We start from the raw sequence: 12,283 nt of genomic DNA, 5'->3' as shown, positions 1-12,283 counted from the left end.
CAACCCCGTTGGACATTGGCAGCCGTGTGCGTGCGGTTGGAAATGGAAAGAAGGAGACTACAGTCATGACATGACATGCATGGTAGGAAGCAAAAAGAAACCTGAGCTTTAAAAAATCAACAAAGGTTTACGAATACGATTTCCGCATGATGAAGAATGATGGTTCTTTCCGAGACGTCAACTTGTTTGTCGCGCGCGCGGTTGATGTGTAATCAGGGGCGATGCTGTGGACTGACTCGACAGGCCAGGCCTGAATCCGTGCCGGCATCCGTCTGCTGACGAGATGATGAGCTAGAGGTTCGCATTCCCAGGGGACTTGAAGCAAGGTCCCTTATTAGCTCAGCTCCCGCGCGGCTATGACACGCTGCCTACCTATATCGGGTTCTCACCTAGGTAGGTAGGTACCTAGGTAGAGAGGTACCTACCTACCTACCTAATGGAAAGGCCAACCAGGTGCCACGGCACAGCAAGTGAATGGGCGGCCATTCCGAGGTACTTGCTGAAGGTTCCGAACCCGAATGGCGCCATGTTCAAATTCGTTTTGTATCATCGGCAAATCGAGTCGGATCGTGAACCGAACGAGGGGCACCATCGCTGTATCGCGCCATACTTATTCCACGTCTCAGCCTTGCCACACCTGCCTGTCTTACCAAGCTGAATTCGTCGCGGGGTGTGCAGACATCCTTTAAGTGCCCCAAGAAGCCCCCCCTTCAACGCTTGGCCATGCATCTCCGACAGCTCGTTAAACCTGCCAAATACCTTGTCGCTTCCTATCTCATGTTTGCAACAGCCCGACATTTCTTGTCACGCACGTTTTCGTCAAACTCCCACACAACATCACCGACCATGACACGCGGCGCCGTGATCTGCATCTCCCACGGCGGAGGTAGGTTCAAGCGCCTTCCATGATCAATGGCTTGCGAGTGAGAGCGTGCCACCGCTGACGACGCGACACCAGGTCCGATGCCGGTTCTCGGCGACCCGGGCCACAAAGACATTGTCTCGTCGCTCACGAAGCGCGTGCCGAAGCTCCTGCGCCTCAACACGCCCCAAGCACCGCGCGCCATCGTCGTCGTGACGGCGCACTGGTCGACGAGGAGGCCGACCATCTCGTCGGCGACGCACCACGACCTCTACTACGACTACGGCGGCTTCCCCAGCGAGGCCTACGCGCTGAAGTACCCGGCGCCCGGGTCACCCGACGTGGCGGAGGAGGTGCGGCAGGCGCTCGCGCAGCAGGGTCTCGACCCCGTGCTCGACGCCAAGCGCGGCTGGGACCACGGCGTCTTCATCCCCTTCTTGCTCATCAACCCGGCGGCCGACGTGCCGATTGTGCAGCTTTCCGTGCTGGCGTCCGAGTCGGAGGAGGAGCACCGCCGCATGGGCCTCGCGCTGGCGAGTCTGCGCGACTCCAACGTGGCCATTGTGGGGTCGGGCTTTGCGTCGTTCCACAACATGCGCAAGTTTGGCGAGCTCCGGGCCGGCGCCGGCGGATCGAGGCTCCGAAGCCAGGTCAAGGAGTGGAACGGCGTTCTGTCGGCGGCGATCGAGACGGAGAAGAGCGAGGAGAGGGGGAAGAAGCTCGCCGGCTGGAGGGGGTTCCCGCACAGCTTTGACATGCACCCGAACGGCGGCGGCGAGCACTTTATGCCCCTGCTCGTGTGCTCGGGGGCAGCCGGCGACGAGGCCGCGGCCAAGTACAAGGATGACTTTTTGGGAGCCGATATCTGGACCTACTATTGGGGGGAACTGCGCGTTTGAGGAAGCCTCGAGGGTGGACAAGCATTATAGCGAGCCGGATGTAGATGAGCGAATGATATGAAGCTAAACCCGCGGAACCAACATTCGTTGATTGGCTACGTGTTGATTCCGATGCTAGCGTCGCACCACTCGCATTCGACGTATTCTCTGGCTTCCTATTGGATCCGCCTCGAAGCCGGGCCGGAGCTTGCGCCACTGGCGAACCCAGCCTCAGTTCCGCCCATGCTCCGGCCTGCTTCCTCAAGTACGAGACAGTCCCTTTTTATCAAGACGGCGACTGCAGGACAATTTCACGTGAACGGGTTTCTCTCGCATCTCGGTTTCCTCGGTTTTCGACGCCACATCCACTCGCTTGTCTCTTGTTGCTCCCCGTTCTTCATCCTCGAGTCACTTTGCAGTCAGTGGCTCACATGGCTCCACGTCGAGGACACCGGAAATCCCGTCACGGGTGCGTCGAGTGCAAACGAAGGCATGTCAAGGTATGGCACTATCCAGCAGCCTTAGATCTGACTTTTCTAACATCGATAGTGTGACGAGACACATCCTATATGCTTCAACTGCGTCAACCCCAGGCGGTCATGTTCGTTCCAAGCCCTGACCCCAAGTACGATGGGCGGGCCCAGCCCAGGCCCCTCCTTCACCTCGGCCGGCCCGTCCCCGGGCGCCACAAACCTCTTGCTTGATGTCCCGAACGTACACTCTGTGCCGTCCGCCCACATGGACCAGTTGCATCTGATGCATCATTTTCTTTCTGGCGCTATTCCTGTTCATGACAAGATGCCCACACACCAGCATCTCGTCGAGCAGGCTCTTGGCCTTCCTTACCTTATGAACGAGATCCTCGCTTATTCAGCGCGACACCTCGCCTCAACATGCCCAGACAAGGCCCCTCAGTATATCTTCCTTGCGCGTGAGTACCAGGCCCACGCCTTGACTTTCTTCAACACGACCCAAGCCGAGACGACCGCCGACAATGCCATGCAAATGCTTGTCTTCAGCTGGATGGTCGGCATGAATCTCCTCTGCGACGCCGCCTGCGCCGATGATGACGCCACTGTGCTCGATGATTTCATTCGATACATAGAGCTCTACCGCGGTGTCCGCGTCATCGCGTCAGCGGCGTGGGACGTACTCATAAAATCGAATCACGCCTCCGTTTTTGAGGACGGGCAGCTCATCTCCATGAAGCTCGGCACAGGCGCCGAGACCGAGGCTCTGCAGGTCTTGATCACGGACAGTCTCGGCATGGACGACGAGCAGAAGCAGGGCAACCAGGAGGCCCTTGCGAGGATTCAGGCCACCTATGACTCTCACTCGTCTCTCGACGCAGACTCAAAGGACTCGTCACCGCGTGTCTCGCCCGTCGGTCATCTCGGCGACGCGGTCGGCATGCTCTCGCTTGCCCGCAGGTAGTGACCCCGGGATTCCTCACCTCGCTGCGGGCGAAACGACCCGAATCGCTACTCGTGCTGGCCCACTTTGCTGTCATCATGCACTGTGCCGGGCACTGGATCGTAGGGGAGGTATCGGCAAATCAGCTTCTCGGTAGCATTTTAGGCCGGCCCTGGAGCCCGGGATGGGAGAGGTGGCTGCAAGTACCCCTCGGGGACCTCGTCGAATCAAACTGCGCCCGAAACCGTCTGTCACCATGGATCAGCCAACTTGAAAATGCTGAGAAAATTTGTCCAGTTCAGGGGTGTAAAAGTCGATCCCGTTGACGGCCAGATGAGGCTGGACTCGGCGCCGAACTCTCAGCCCTACCGGCCCTCGGCCTCGGATGCTATACTTGCGCCGGCGCCGAAGAGGCGCATCCAGCCCACCTTGTAGGCGTAGGCAACAAGGGCCTTTCTCGCCCTTGTTTCCCAATTCCGCACACGCGACCGATACGTCCGGATCCTTGACGTTGCATGGCGTGCTGACGGTCGGGGTTTGCAATCAAAGTTCACGCATTGCGGTTGGTACCCGCTCCCAGCTGCCGTCCATTCCTGGGAAGTGTTTCGAGGGTCGGCCACAGACTATATCTGTTTAAATACGAGCCGTCGCCGTGTGGAGGTCATAGCAACCTGGAGTCAGCAAAGGCCATCACACTTTACACCACTCGCACCATGTCACAACTAGCTGCCGACCTGCCTCACGCCTCCAATACGGCCGAGAAGAACCACGGCGCTCTTGATCCCAATGACTACGTGTCTGACGCGCCGTCCACAATCGATCCAAACATATCGGACAAAGAAAAGGGGGCCATTTATCCGGGTAGCGACGCTCCGGATGGGGGCTTAGCTGGATGGCTCGTTGTGCTCGGCGTGTGGTGCACCGCCTTTTGCAGTTTTGGCTGGATCAACAGTACGAACATTTCCTCTTTCACAGTCAAATGAAGAACCTCGATATTAACGCCAATAGGTGTCGGCGCTTTCCAGGAGTACTATCAAAATGACCTCCTTCGTCAATATTCTCCTAGCACCATATCATGGATTCCTTCTCTTCAGATCTTCTTCATGACGGCGACAGGGCCGATATTAGGCAAAGTATACGACATGCATGGCCCGCGCCAACTTCTTTTGATGGGTAGTTTTCTGCACGTGTTTGGTCTCATGATGGCCTCACTATGCAAGGAGTACTATCAAATTCTACTTGCGCAGGGCGTTTGCTCCGCCATTGGCGTTTCTGCTATCTTCCAGCCATCCATCGCCGTAATCCACGGCTGGTTCAATGTCAATCGCGGCGCCGCCTTTGGCATCCTTTCTACCGGCTCCAGCATTGGCGGTGTCGTTTTCCCGATTATGGTCACACGGCTGATTCGTCAAGTTGGTTTCGCTTGGGCGATGCGTATCAGCGCTTTTCTCATCCTCGCTTTGCTCATCCTCGCCAACCTTACGGTCCGCGCATTCCACCCACCGACACCTCAGAAGATTACCAAAGCGCAGCTGCTCAGGCCGTTCCGCGAGCTCGAATTCGTCCTCATCACGCTCGGCTTCACGGTTTTCACCTATGGCATCTACGTACCCATCAATTTCCTTCCCGTCCAAGCGCTCGAAGCCGGCATAGACCCAAATCTGGTGCAGTACCTCATTCCCATTCTTAATGCCGCCTCCCTCTTCGGTCGTATGTTTGCTGGCTTCCTCGGCGACAAGATCGGTCGTCTCAACATATTCGTCATAGTCTGCTACCTCACGGGCCTCTGGATTCTTGCCCTCTGGATCCCCGCCGCCACGGACGGCGCCCTCATCGCCTTTGCCATTCTCTTTGGCTTTTGTTCGGGCGCCTATGTCTCGCTCATCGGCCCCCTCGTTGCTCAGGTATCGCCTCTATCTGAAATTGGCTTCCGCACTGGCCTTGTTTTCTTTGCGTCCTCCATTGGAGGACTGACCACAAACCCAATCAACGGTGCCATTATCGACTCGCCTCATGGGCTCTTAGGCATGAAGATCTTTGCAGGTGTCTTCTGTATGGTCGGGACTACCTTTATCCTGGCTGCCAGAATCCATCGCACTGGTTGGAAACTGCTCGTGGTATTCTGAGGGAGATAGGAACGCATAGGGACTGAGGCGGGCGGAATTGTGCATATTGATGAAAAAGGTCTTAGGCGACATAGACTCATGGGTACTCTTCACTGCTTTGTAATGTAATTAATCAACGACATGAATTCCTCTCTCCATAAATTGTTCAAACCCCAAATTTGAAAGTGTTCTCCATCTGAAAATCCTTCATCAATGTCGTCCAGTCTGGTAGAACCTGCAGGTCGTCCACCCAGTCAAAATTACCCATTTGCGTGAAGACGCCCACGGCATCCATTCCACCCGGCGTCGCCACTTGTATCTGATCCTGCGCCCTCGTAGCCCCGCTGGCCGCCGTCTTGCCGGCCCTCTTTGCGAAGGCCTTCTCCTTCAGTACTGTGAGGACAGCCCATCGCGAGCCCAAATCCCCAGCGCCTACGCTCCCCGCTCGTGTGGCTTCCGTGTCGCTGAACACCGTCTCCACCGCCTGCCAGATGCGGTCTCGGTTCGGCCCATCTGGGCACACGCACAAGTGCCAGAGTACATACAGCAGCATGTGGTTTTGCGGGTACAGGCGCATCGACCATTGCCAGGGCCTCAGCCGATCGTCGGTCATCATGGTGGCGCCGAGTTCGAGTATCTCCACGGCCTCGAGGAGATTTTCCTCCGTGGCGAAAGCCTCGTGGGCGCCGGGCTGCGCATGCATCTGCATCCGCTGCCGCGTGACGAGCTCCAGCTTGCGAAGAACGAAGTCCGCGATGTGCATGGTCAGTCGCTGTTGTGGGATCACGGGGTTGCAGCGACTCAGATATCCCTTTGCGCGTGCTCTGATATCCTGGATGACCTGGCTGCGAGTGCCATCTCTGGCTGTTGGGGTTGACTGGGCGTTTTCATGCCATCCGAGTACTGTCGCGATGCCGATTAAAGAGAGCGTCATGGCGGTCCAGCCGGGTCGATTCGGCGGAAGCTCGTCCATTTCAGGGTAAAGATCACTGTCGTGGACGTTGAGCGGCATGTCGATACTGGCGGCACACCCAGGGGGCATTCGCCGCATGTTTTCGAGACCGTAATCTTCTGCAGCTCGACCATCTCGGCAGACAATATACCACCAGAGCCTCCGCCTGATTTCAGATTCGAAGGGCGACAGTCCCAGCAATTTACCGTCGCGATGCAGGCCGATGGACTGGGCGGCACGGATTACGAGTCCCACGATCGTCCAGACCCCTCTGCCGGGATTGTGGACCCGGAGCGCAGACGATGAGATTGTTAGTCGAGTTAGGCATATGGAGAGGCGACGGCATAGACATACCAAATATATCGCGAGTGCCTGTATAGTGGTGACAGTGGGACTCTCGAGAAAGTCGGCGTGGGCAATAGCCTGCTCGAGGCCAGTCTTCAAGAGCTGCAGACTTGCGACGGGGTCATCGCCAAGTACACCAACAGCTTCGTCTTGGTCGTATACCGTGGCAGCAGCAAATAAAATGGCAAAACAGAGGGCCAACATTCCTGGACTGCACTCGCTCGGCTTGTCGATAACCGTGTATACGAGAACCTCGGCAGTGGGTATGTGAAGGACTTTGGTGCAGGGCTCAACCTGGTCAACGTAAGCCTTCCAAAGGTGTGTAGCCACCGTTTTGTTTGGGAGGAAGCTTGATAATGGCCTGGAATATGAAGGGACCGAAAGTATTCCCATGGGATTGAATTGAGGCACCGATATTGGCCGTGTGGCCTCACTGACCGGTGTCGATAGAACTGTTTGGATATCCTGCTCCTTTCAAACTGTCAGCACGAAACCTGATCAGTTGCCGAGGCCCTTCACACCTCGTCGAGAACCCGTGAAATCAATATCTCGTTGAAATATTGACTCGATAATCCTTTCTGAACGAGGACACCCGGGCCTCTGTCTTGCTCACTGCTCGACCCTGAATGCAGGCCCTCTGTCCCGAGCGTGTCACATGGTTTCGACCGGGAGGTTACTGTCTCTGCCGGTGCGGTCTGGTTCGATACGGAGACGAGAGTGCGCTCCAGCTCCGAGATGCGGGTGGCCACATCGGCCATGGTTGTCTTGGGCTTGCGGGCCCGCCGCAGGTGCTCGGCATGTGGGTACAAACAGGTGACGCCCCCACGTTTGCAATGGGAGCATGGCTGCTGCTTGTCACACCGTATCTTGCGGCGGTGACAAATCTCGCAGGACCGCTGTATCCTCCGGAGTTGCGCTGGGGCCGGGGCATCCATACGGGTGCTGTCGGCATCGGAGCGATTGAGGTCCGGCGGCCGGCTTGGCAAGTGCGCATCCGTCAAGTCTCGGGGGAGATGCGGCGGGTTCATTTCCTCTAATGACATACGTAGTGCAGTTGATTACTGATGACAATGAGCACTGATACATGCAACGTCTTCTTGGCGAGCGAAATTGTCGGATGGTCGTCGACATCATATTCGGCCTCGGTGGTTATTTCAACGCCGAAACCGAGGTGACATTGGAACAGACTTGCTGAGTCATAGGTACGAACACTTTCAGCGAAAGATGACTGGTTTGGTGCGGCACGTCCAAACCGTCTAGCTCCCTCACTAACAGTTCCCAAGTATGCCTCCTAGAATGGGAAGACCACAAATGATGCCTCCAAGCCCATTCAAACCTAGGAGCTTCTTCCAGATGGTGTCATTCAAGACGCATCCGAGTCCACCTAGGACGCAATCTTTCCCTAGAACTTCGATAGCCTCACCAATCGTGGCGAACAGGTCATCAAGAATATTTTCGACAGCTCCAACAGTCCCGTCGACACCAGGGACGAGACATTGCAGGATGTTTAGCCCGTTGTCTTCGCAGAGGTTGTTCTTCTCGTCTGCAAACCAAACCGTCAGCGAGACGAAGCTTCGTGAAGGCTGAGGAGGGGTTGGGGGTGGGGGGGACTGACCATAGTCACAGTATTCCTTCGGAGTCTTCGCACAGACAGGACTTCCACCTTTGTCCTTGCATTTCTGCGCCGACTCTTTTGGTAGGCACGGGCTCTTGCACTTCTTGTCTTTTTCAGTCCATATCTGGCCCGCAGGACACTTGGGCTTCTTTTTGCATTCCTCCCGAATCTGCTTCTTGAGCTGCGTTTTGCTAATGCTGCTGACTATCGCCAAGACGACATTCTGCGTGTTGTTTAGGCAAAGATCATTGTCCTTGTCTAACGGGTTTAGCAGGTTGACCGCATCGCAGAAATGACATGATATCGAGAAGATCTGGAATAAGAGAGCATACCGTAGTCGCAGTATAGGGTCGAGTCTGCTGCGCAGATAATCTTCTGCCCTGCCCTTAGGATCGGCGGGATGAGCGGAGGCGAGATGCAAATGCCCCTATTCTTGTCCCAAACCAGACTCTTCGGACATTTGCATTGGGGCAGGATTCCAAACGACTTATCCAGCCAGCCAACAAAGACTCGTCCACCCGTGCAGAGACTCGTGGTTGGATTGGCAGTCGCTGCTGTGGTTCGAGCGACAGGGTGCGCCGTCAACGGCGAGGCAGCCACCGTAACAGCCAGGGTCAGCTCGACGAGGATCGAGACGAGCATTTTGTAATTGTAGCGGCGATGACTTTGTTCAAGAACGGCTGAAGGCAGGGCTCTTGGTGGATATTCCGTTGCTGCGCGAACAATTTGGGCAGACATCATGACTCTTATAATACTGAACGGGCTGTTGAAGAAACGTGTCTGGCACGTGGTGTCAAACTAGATGTCCGCTTGTCATTATGGGCAAGCCGAGTCGAGGAAAGACACCAGAAGCTGTGCATGTTACAAGCTGAAATGTAAACCCCCCAGTGTTGCTCACTGTACCGCAGACATGTGAGTAACAGCAGACGTGTGGTGCGGCTGTCTCAGACGTGCGCTGTTGGTGTGAGAGACCTCGTTCAAGACTCGCCTCGAAGAGACAATGAAGTCCGGTTTCTGTTGTCGCAGCCGCCAGGAGTCTTGCCAAGAGAATCCTAAGTAAGCCGGGGCTGGAACCAGTACTACAGTCAGCTCGCCAGTCAGTGGGAGCCGAGACAATGGCCCACATAGTTTTGACAACAAGTCGACACGAGGAGCTCGTGCGAGTGAAGCAAACACAAAGCCAATGATCGCGCCGCTGATATGCAGGACATGAAGTCAGGATGTGCAAGGCACAGATTATTTTTTTTCGACTACGTTGACCTCCGTCTGCTTAAGAGCGAAGACCGAACGCTCACCAACAGGAATTGGAAAAATGGTTTTAGGTATATAGGCTGTCAACATCGTGCTGCAACCGCCGAAGCCGCGCCCTAGTGGAAGAAACCCCTGTGTGAACGCAAGATGTAGTCAGGGTGTAGGGTACCATGTTGAATCTCCTTTCCATATTTAACACCCCCTGAAGATGCTGCGTCTAGTCATGTCTCTCGCAAGTCACGCCAGGCCGGACAGGAGTAGTACCACATTGAACAGGCTCCTCTATGAGTGCCTGGGCATCCGCTTAGGAACTAGTCTTCTGGTCCAGCGGCATGCGTAATCTTACCCCTGGATGGAACAATCCCAGCGCCTCTCCCGCAGCGACCCGGCGCTTGCCAGATGGGCGTCAGCACCGAGAATGCACAAGATTGTCCAAGACCAAGGGTCGTCACACGCGGGCCCGGAGAGCACTGATTAAGAGTCTCAGACACATCGCCCTTGTGGGTTCACAAGAAGGGCCATGCCGACGGCATTGTCAATCCCCGCACACGGCGAAGGATTCTTCGACTACGATGGGAACCGGCCAAGGCTCGAGGTTGTACGATACTGAATCCGACCCAAGAAAGCCTGATGGCTGGCGCCCGGAAAGTGGGAGGGAGAGAAATCACTACTTGCCTTCATCTGCCGCCGGGCGCCGTCACGATCATGCAACTCCGCATCTAAGGGGTCTCGGCGGACTTGAGGAGCTTAGGGGGTGGGGGTCTCCAGCCAAGCACATTCAAGCACAGTCAAGCAATATCGGGGATGGACACGGCTCCTGTCGTCGGGCACTTGAAGTCCCTCTCCCTCCACAGCACCTGAAAGCGAGAAAGCCGGGCCGGACTGCATTCCACGGCCAGCGGCTCGGACCCGCGAAAGGGGGAGAGGTCGAACAATCAAGGCCAAACAGGCCGTGGCGTGTAATGGAACGCGATGGGGCGGTCAATTGGTCGATATATCGGTCGCTGACCATGAGGAGGGAAGAGTAGTAGGGGACCCATGTCGCGCCATGGCAGGGGGCTAGGATCGGGGGACAGGGTGTTGGTCCAAGTTGGGGACAGGTTTCCGATATAAACGAGGGACCGCAATCTGCAGGGCGTGCAGAAGCGAGAACAAGAAAGGGGGGGATAATCAACAGATTTGGAAAAAAGACTTCCAGAAGAGACAGTAAAGCCGTTGAGCTTTTGGATCGAAGGCTTAAAGGCAAAGAAAGGCTTTGGGTCGAAGGCTGAAAGGAAGAGAGGTTGTGGCTGGCAGCGTGGCTGGCAGCAGAAAAATAAGGTAAGCATCAATTTATTAGGCCTCACGCTGCTGCAAGATTGGTGTCGAAGCTTGGGTATGACAGGCGCTGGCTCGTGGTAGCGGGTTATTCAATCACACCTCCCGATCTCTGGGCCGCTGGGTACGGAGAGCACAGACGGTTGTTCGTCTCGTGTAAGGTAGATCGATGGGTCGTGGTTGCGGTGAACGGGAGAATCGCTACGAGCATTGTCGATGACGACGATCATGGCTGTGCGTTTAAATGTACTGTGTGGCTGGGTATCTCACAAAATCCAGCTGGACAGACCCAGAATGTAGCCGTAGTCGTCATGATGCAGGTTTCCCGAAGCTCAACTCGAGTGTTGACAATGCTGAGATCAAGCCCCGCCGTAGCGTGTACATGTAGTGAGCGACAATCAAGATCGATTGGCATTTTAAGCACGATGCTTGTTAGCTGACCTCAAGGAATACAGACGTCACCCCATGATCACGTCGACAGGTGTCATCCCATCGCCAACGCCCTGATTGGGGCAAAGACAGGCATCCCAGGTGGAAAAGGAAGATTTCGTGGCGGGCAGTAATCTTCCTGAGGGACATGGTGCATGAAGTGTTGTTGACCTGAAACCGCAAGCTGGGGTTGGATCTTTGCGAGGGGTCATGGATATGGCGCATCTTAAGGGGATGTGTGTTCAGGGGGGGGTACTTGGAAGCTGTGCAAGGGCGGCAGGGGGGTGCAGGAGATGCACAGGGGCGCAAAAGGCTGGACTGCGCGCTAACGCACGGCGCCGCGGCTGTCGCTCTGGCCCAGGAGGGCGATGGCGGTCAGGAGCACCTGCCAGAAAGGCGACCCCGGCCGTCGGAAACCCACACAGCCCCTGTAAATACCGGCTCCAGCGTGGGGTCTTGCTTTTCTGCCAGTCGTCGTTTCAGATTTCGTCCCATGTTGCTGGAGGCAGGAGATGGTGGACACAAGGGCGAAAGCGACTTCCACCAAACACAGGCACCACAGCGAGATTTCCTCGCTTACATGGTACCTACCGTACCTACCTGGGTACCTGGCAAGCCTAGGTACCTACTGTGCCCTCTACCTCGCCATGCTCGCTTCCTCGGTTGGCGCCGAACAGCCAGCCATCCACTCGACCGCTACCCTGTGCCTGCTGTGCCTGGTGCCGCCAAGATGAGCCTCATCACCCGTTTTCCATTTTGCCATCGCCTGCAGAGAGAACCCCTGCCCATCATCCCAGTGAGAGGGGGGGGAGCCACACGGATTGATGAGACGTTGGCGGCCGGCGCCTGCAATCTCGACCACCGTCCATCTCCACCACAGCCCAGGCCCTGTCCTCGCCTGGCCTCCCACATCATCAACGGTCAAGGTAGCTAGGCAGTGTATTTGCCTGGCCAGCGATGACCATGCCCGGTCAGTTCCTGGTTGCGGCTAGTTTCTTCCGCCGGGGGCACAGCGTTGTCGACATGGGCCCTCTCTCGCCTCGCTGACCTGAAGCCATTTGATATAAAGCCTCGTCCTGCCATCAACCCTCTTACCGCTGCCTTTTCTCTCTCCGA

General features: G+C 56.3%; 5 protein-coding genes across 5 annotated transcripts; 4 read left to right on the top strand and 1 right to left on the bottom strand.

The window, feature by feature from the left end:
* Positions 1-846: 846 nt before the first annotated feature.
* VDBG_02487 (conserved hypothetical protein) lies at positions 847-1,761 on the top strand (the record flags this gene model as incomplete). Its single annotated transcript, XM_003008253.1, has 2 exons — positions 847-886; positions 959-1,761. 2 exons carry the CDS (start codon positions 847-849, stop codon positions 1,759-1,761), a joined length of 843 nt encoding a protein of 280 aa, XP_003008299.1.
* Positions 1,762-2,370: 609 nt separating this feature from the next.
* Positions 2,371-3,174, top strand: VDBG_02486 (conserved hypothetical protein; the record flags this gene model as incomplete). The annotated part of the gene is made up of 1 exon (XM_003008252.1): positions 2,371-3,174. One exon carries the CDS (start codon positions 2,371-2,373, stop codon positions 3,172-3,174), a length of 804 nt encoding a protein of 267 aa, XP_003008298.1.
* A 692-nt stretch (positions 3,175-3,866) lies between these two features.
* On the top strand, positions 3,867-5,279 carry VDBG_02485 (conserved hypothetical protein; the record flags this gene model as incomplete). The annotated part of the gene is made up of 2 exons (XM_003008251.1): positions 3,867-4,104; positions 4,162-5,279. The coding sequence occupies 2 exons, from the start codon at positions 3,867-3,869 to the stop codon at positions 5,277-5,279; spliced, it is 1,356 nt and encodes a 451-aa protein (XP_003008297.1).
* A 145-nt stretch (positions 5,280-5,424) lies between these two features.
* On the bottom strand, positions 5,425-8,812 carry VDBG_02484 (conserved hypothetical protein; the record flags this gene model as incomplete). The annotated part of the gene is made up of 6 exons (XM_003008250.1): positions 5,425-6,438; positions 6,565-6,864; positions 7,077-7,400; positions 7,601-7,746; positions 8,171-8,428; positions 8,695-8,812. 6 exons carry the CDS (start codon positions 8,810-8,812, stop codon positions 5,425-5,427), a joined length of 2,160 nt encoding a protein of 719 aa, XP_003008296.1.
* Positions 8,813-9,753: 941 nt separating this feature from the next.
* VDBG_02483 (predicted protein) lies at positions 9,754-10,449 on the top strand (the record flags this gene model as incomplete). The annotated part of the gene is made up of 1 exon (XM_003008249.1): positions 9,754-10,449. One exon carries the CDS (start codon positions 9,754-9,756, stop codon positions 10,447-10,449), a length of 696 nt encoding a protein of 231 aa, XP_003008295.1.
* Between the last annotated feature and the right edge of the window lie 1,834 nt (positions 10,450-12,283).

This window comes from Verticillium alfalfae, genomic scaffold, assembly GCF_000150825.1.
Source record: "Verticillium alfalfae VaMs.102 supercont1.2 genomic scaffold, whole genome shotgun sequence".
In the NCBI taxonomy this organism is placed as follows: domain Eukaryota; kingdom Fungi; phylum Ascomycota; class Sordariomycetes; order Glomerellales; family Plectosphaerellaceae; genus Verticillium; species Verticillium alfalfae.
This window is presented reverse-complemented; position numbering and strand designations above follow the sequence as displayed.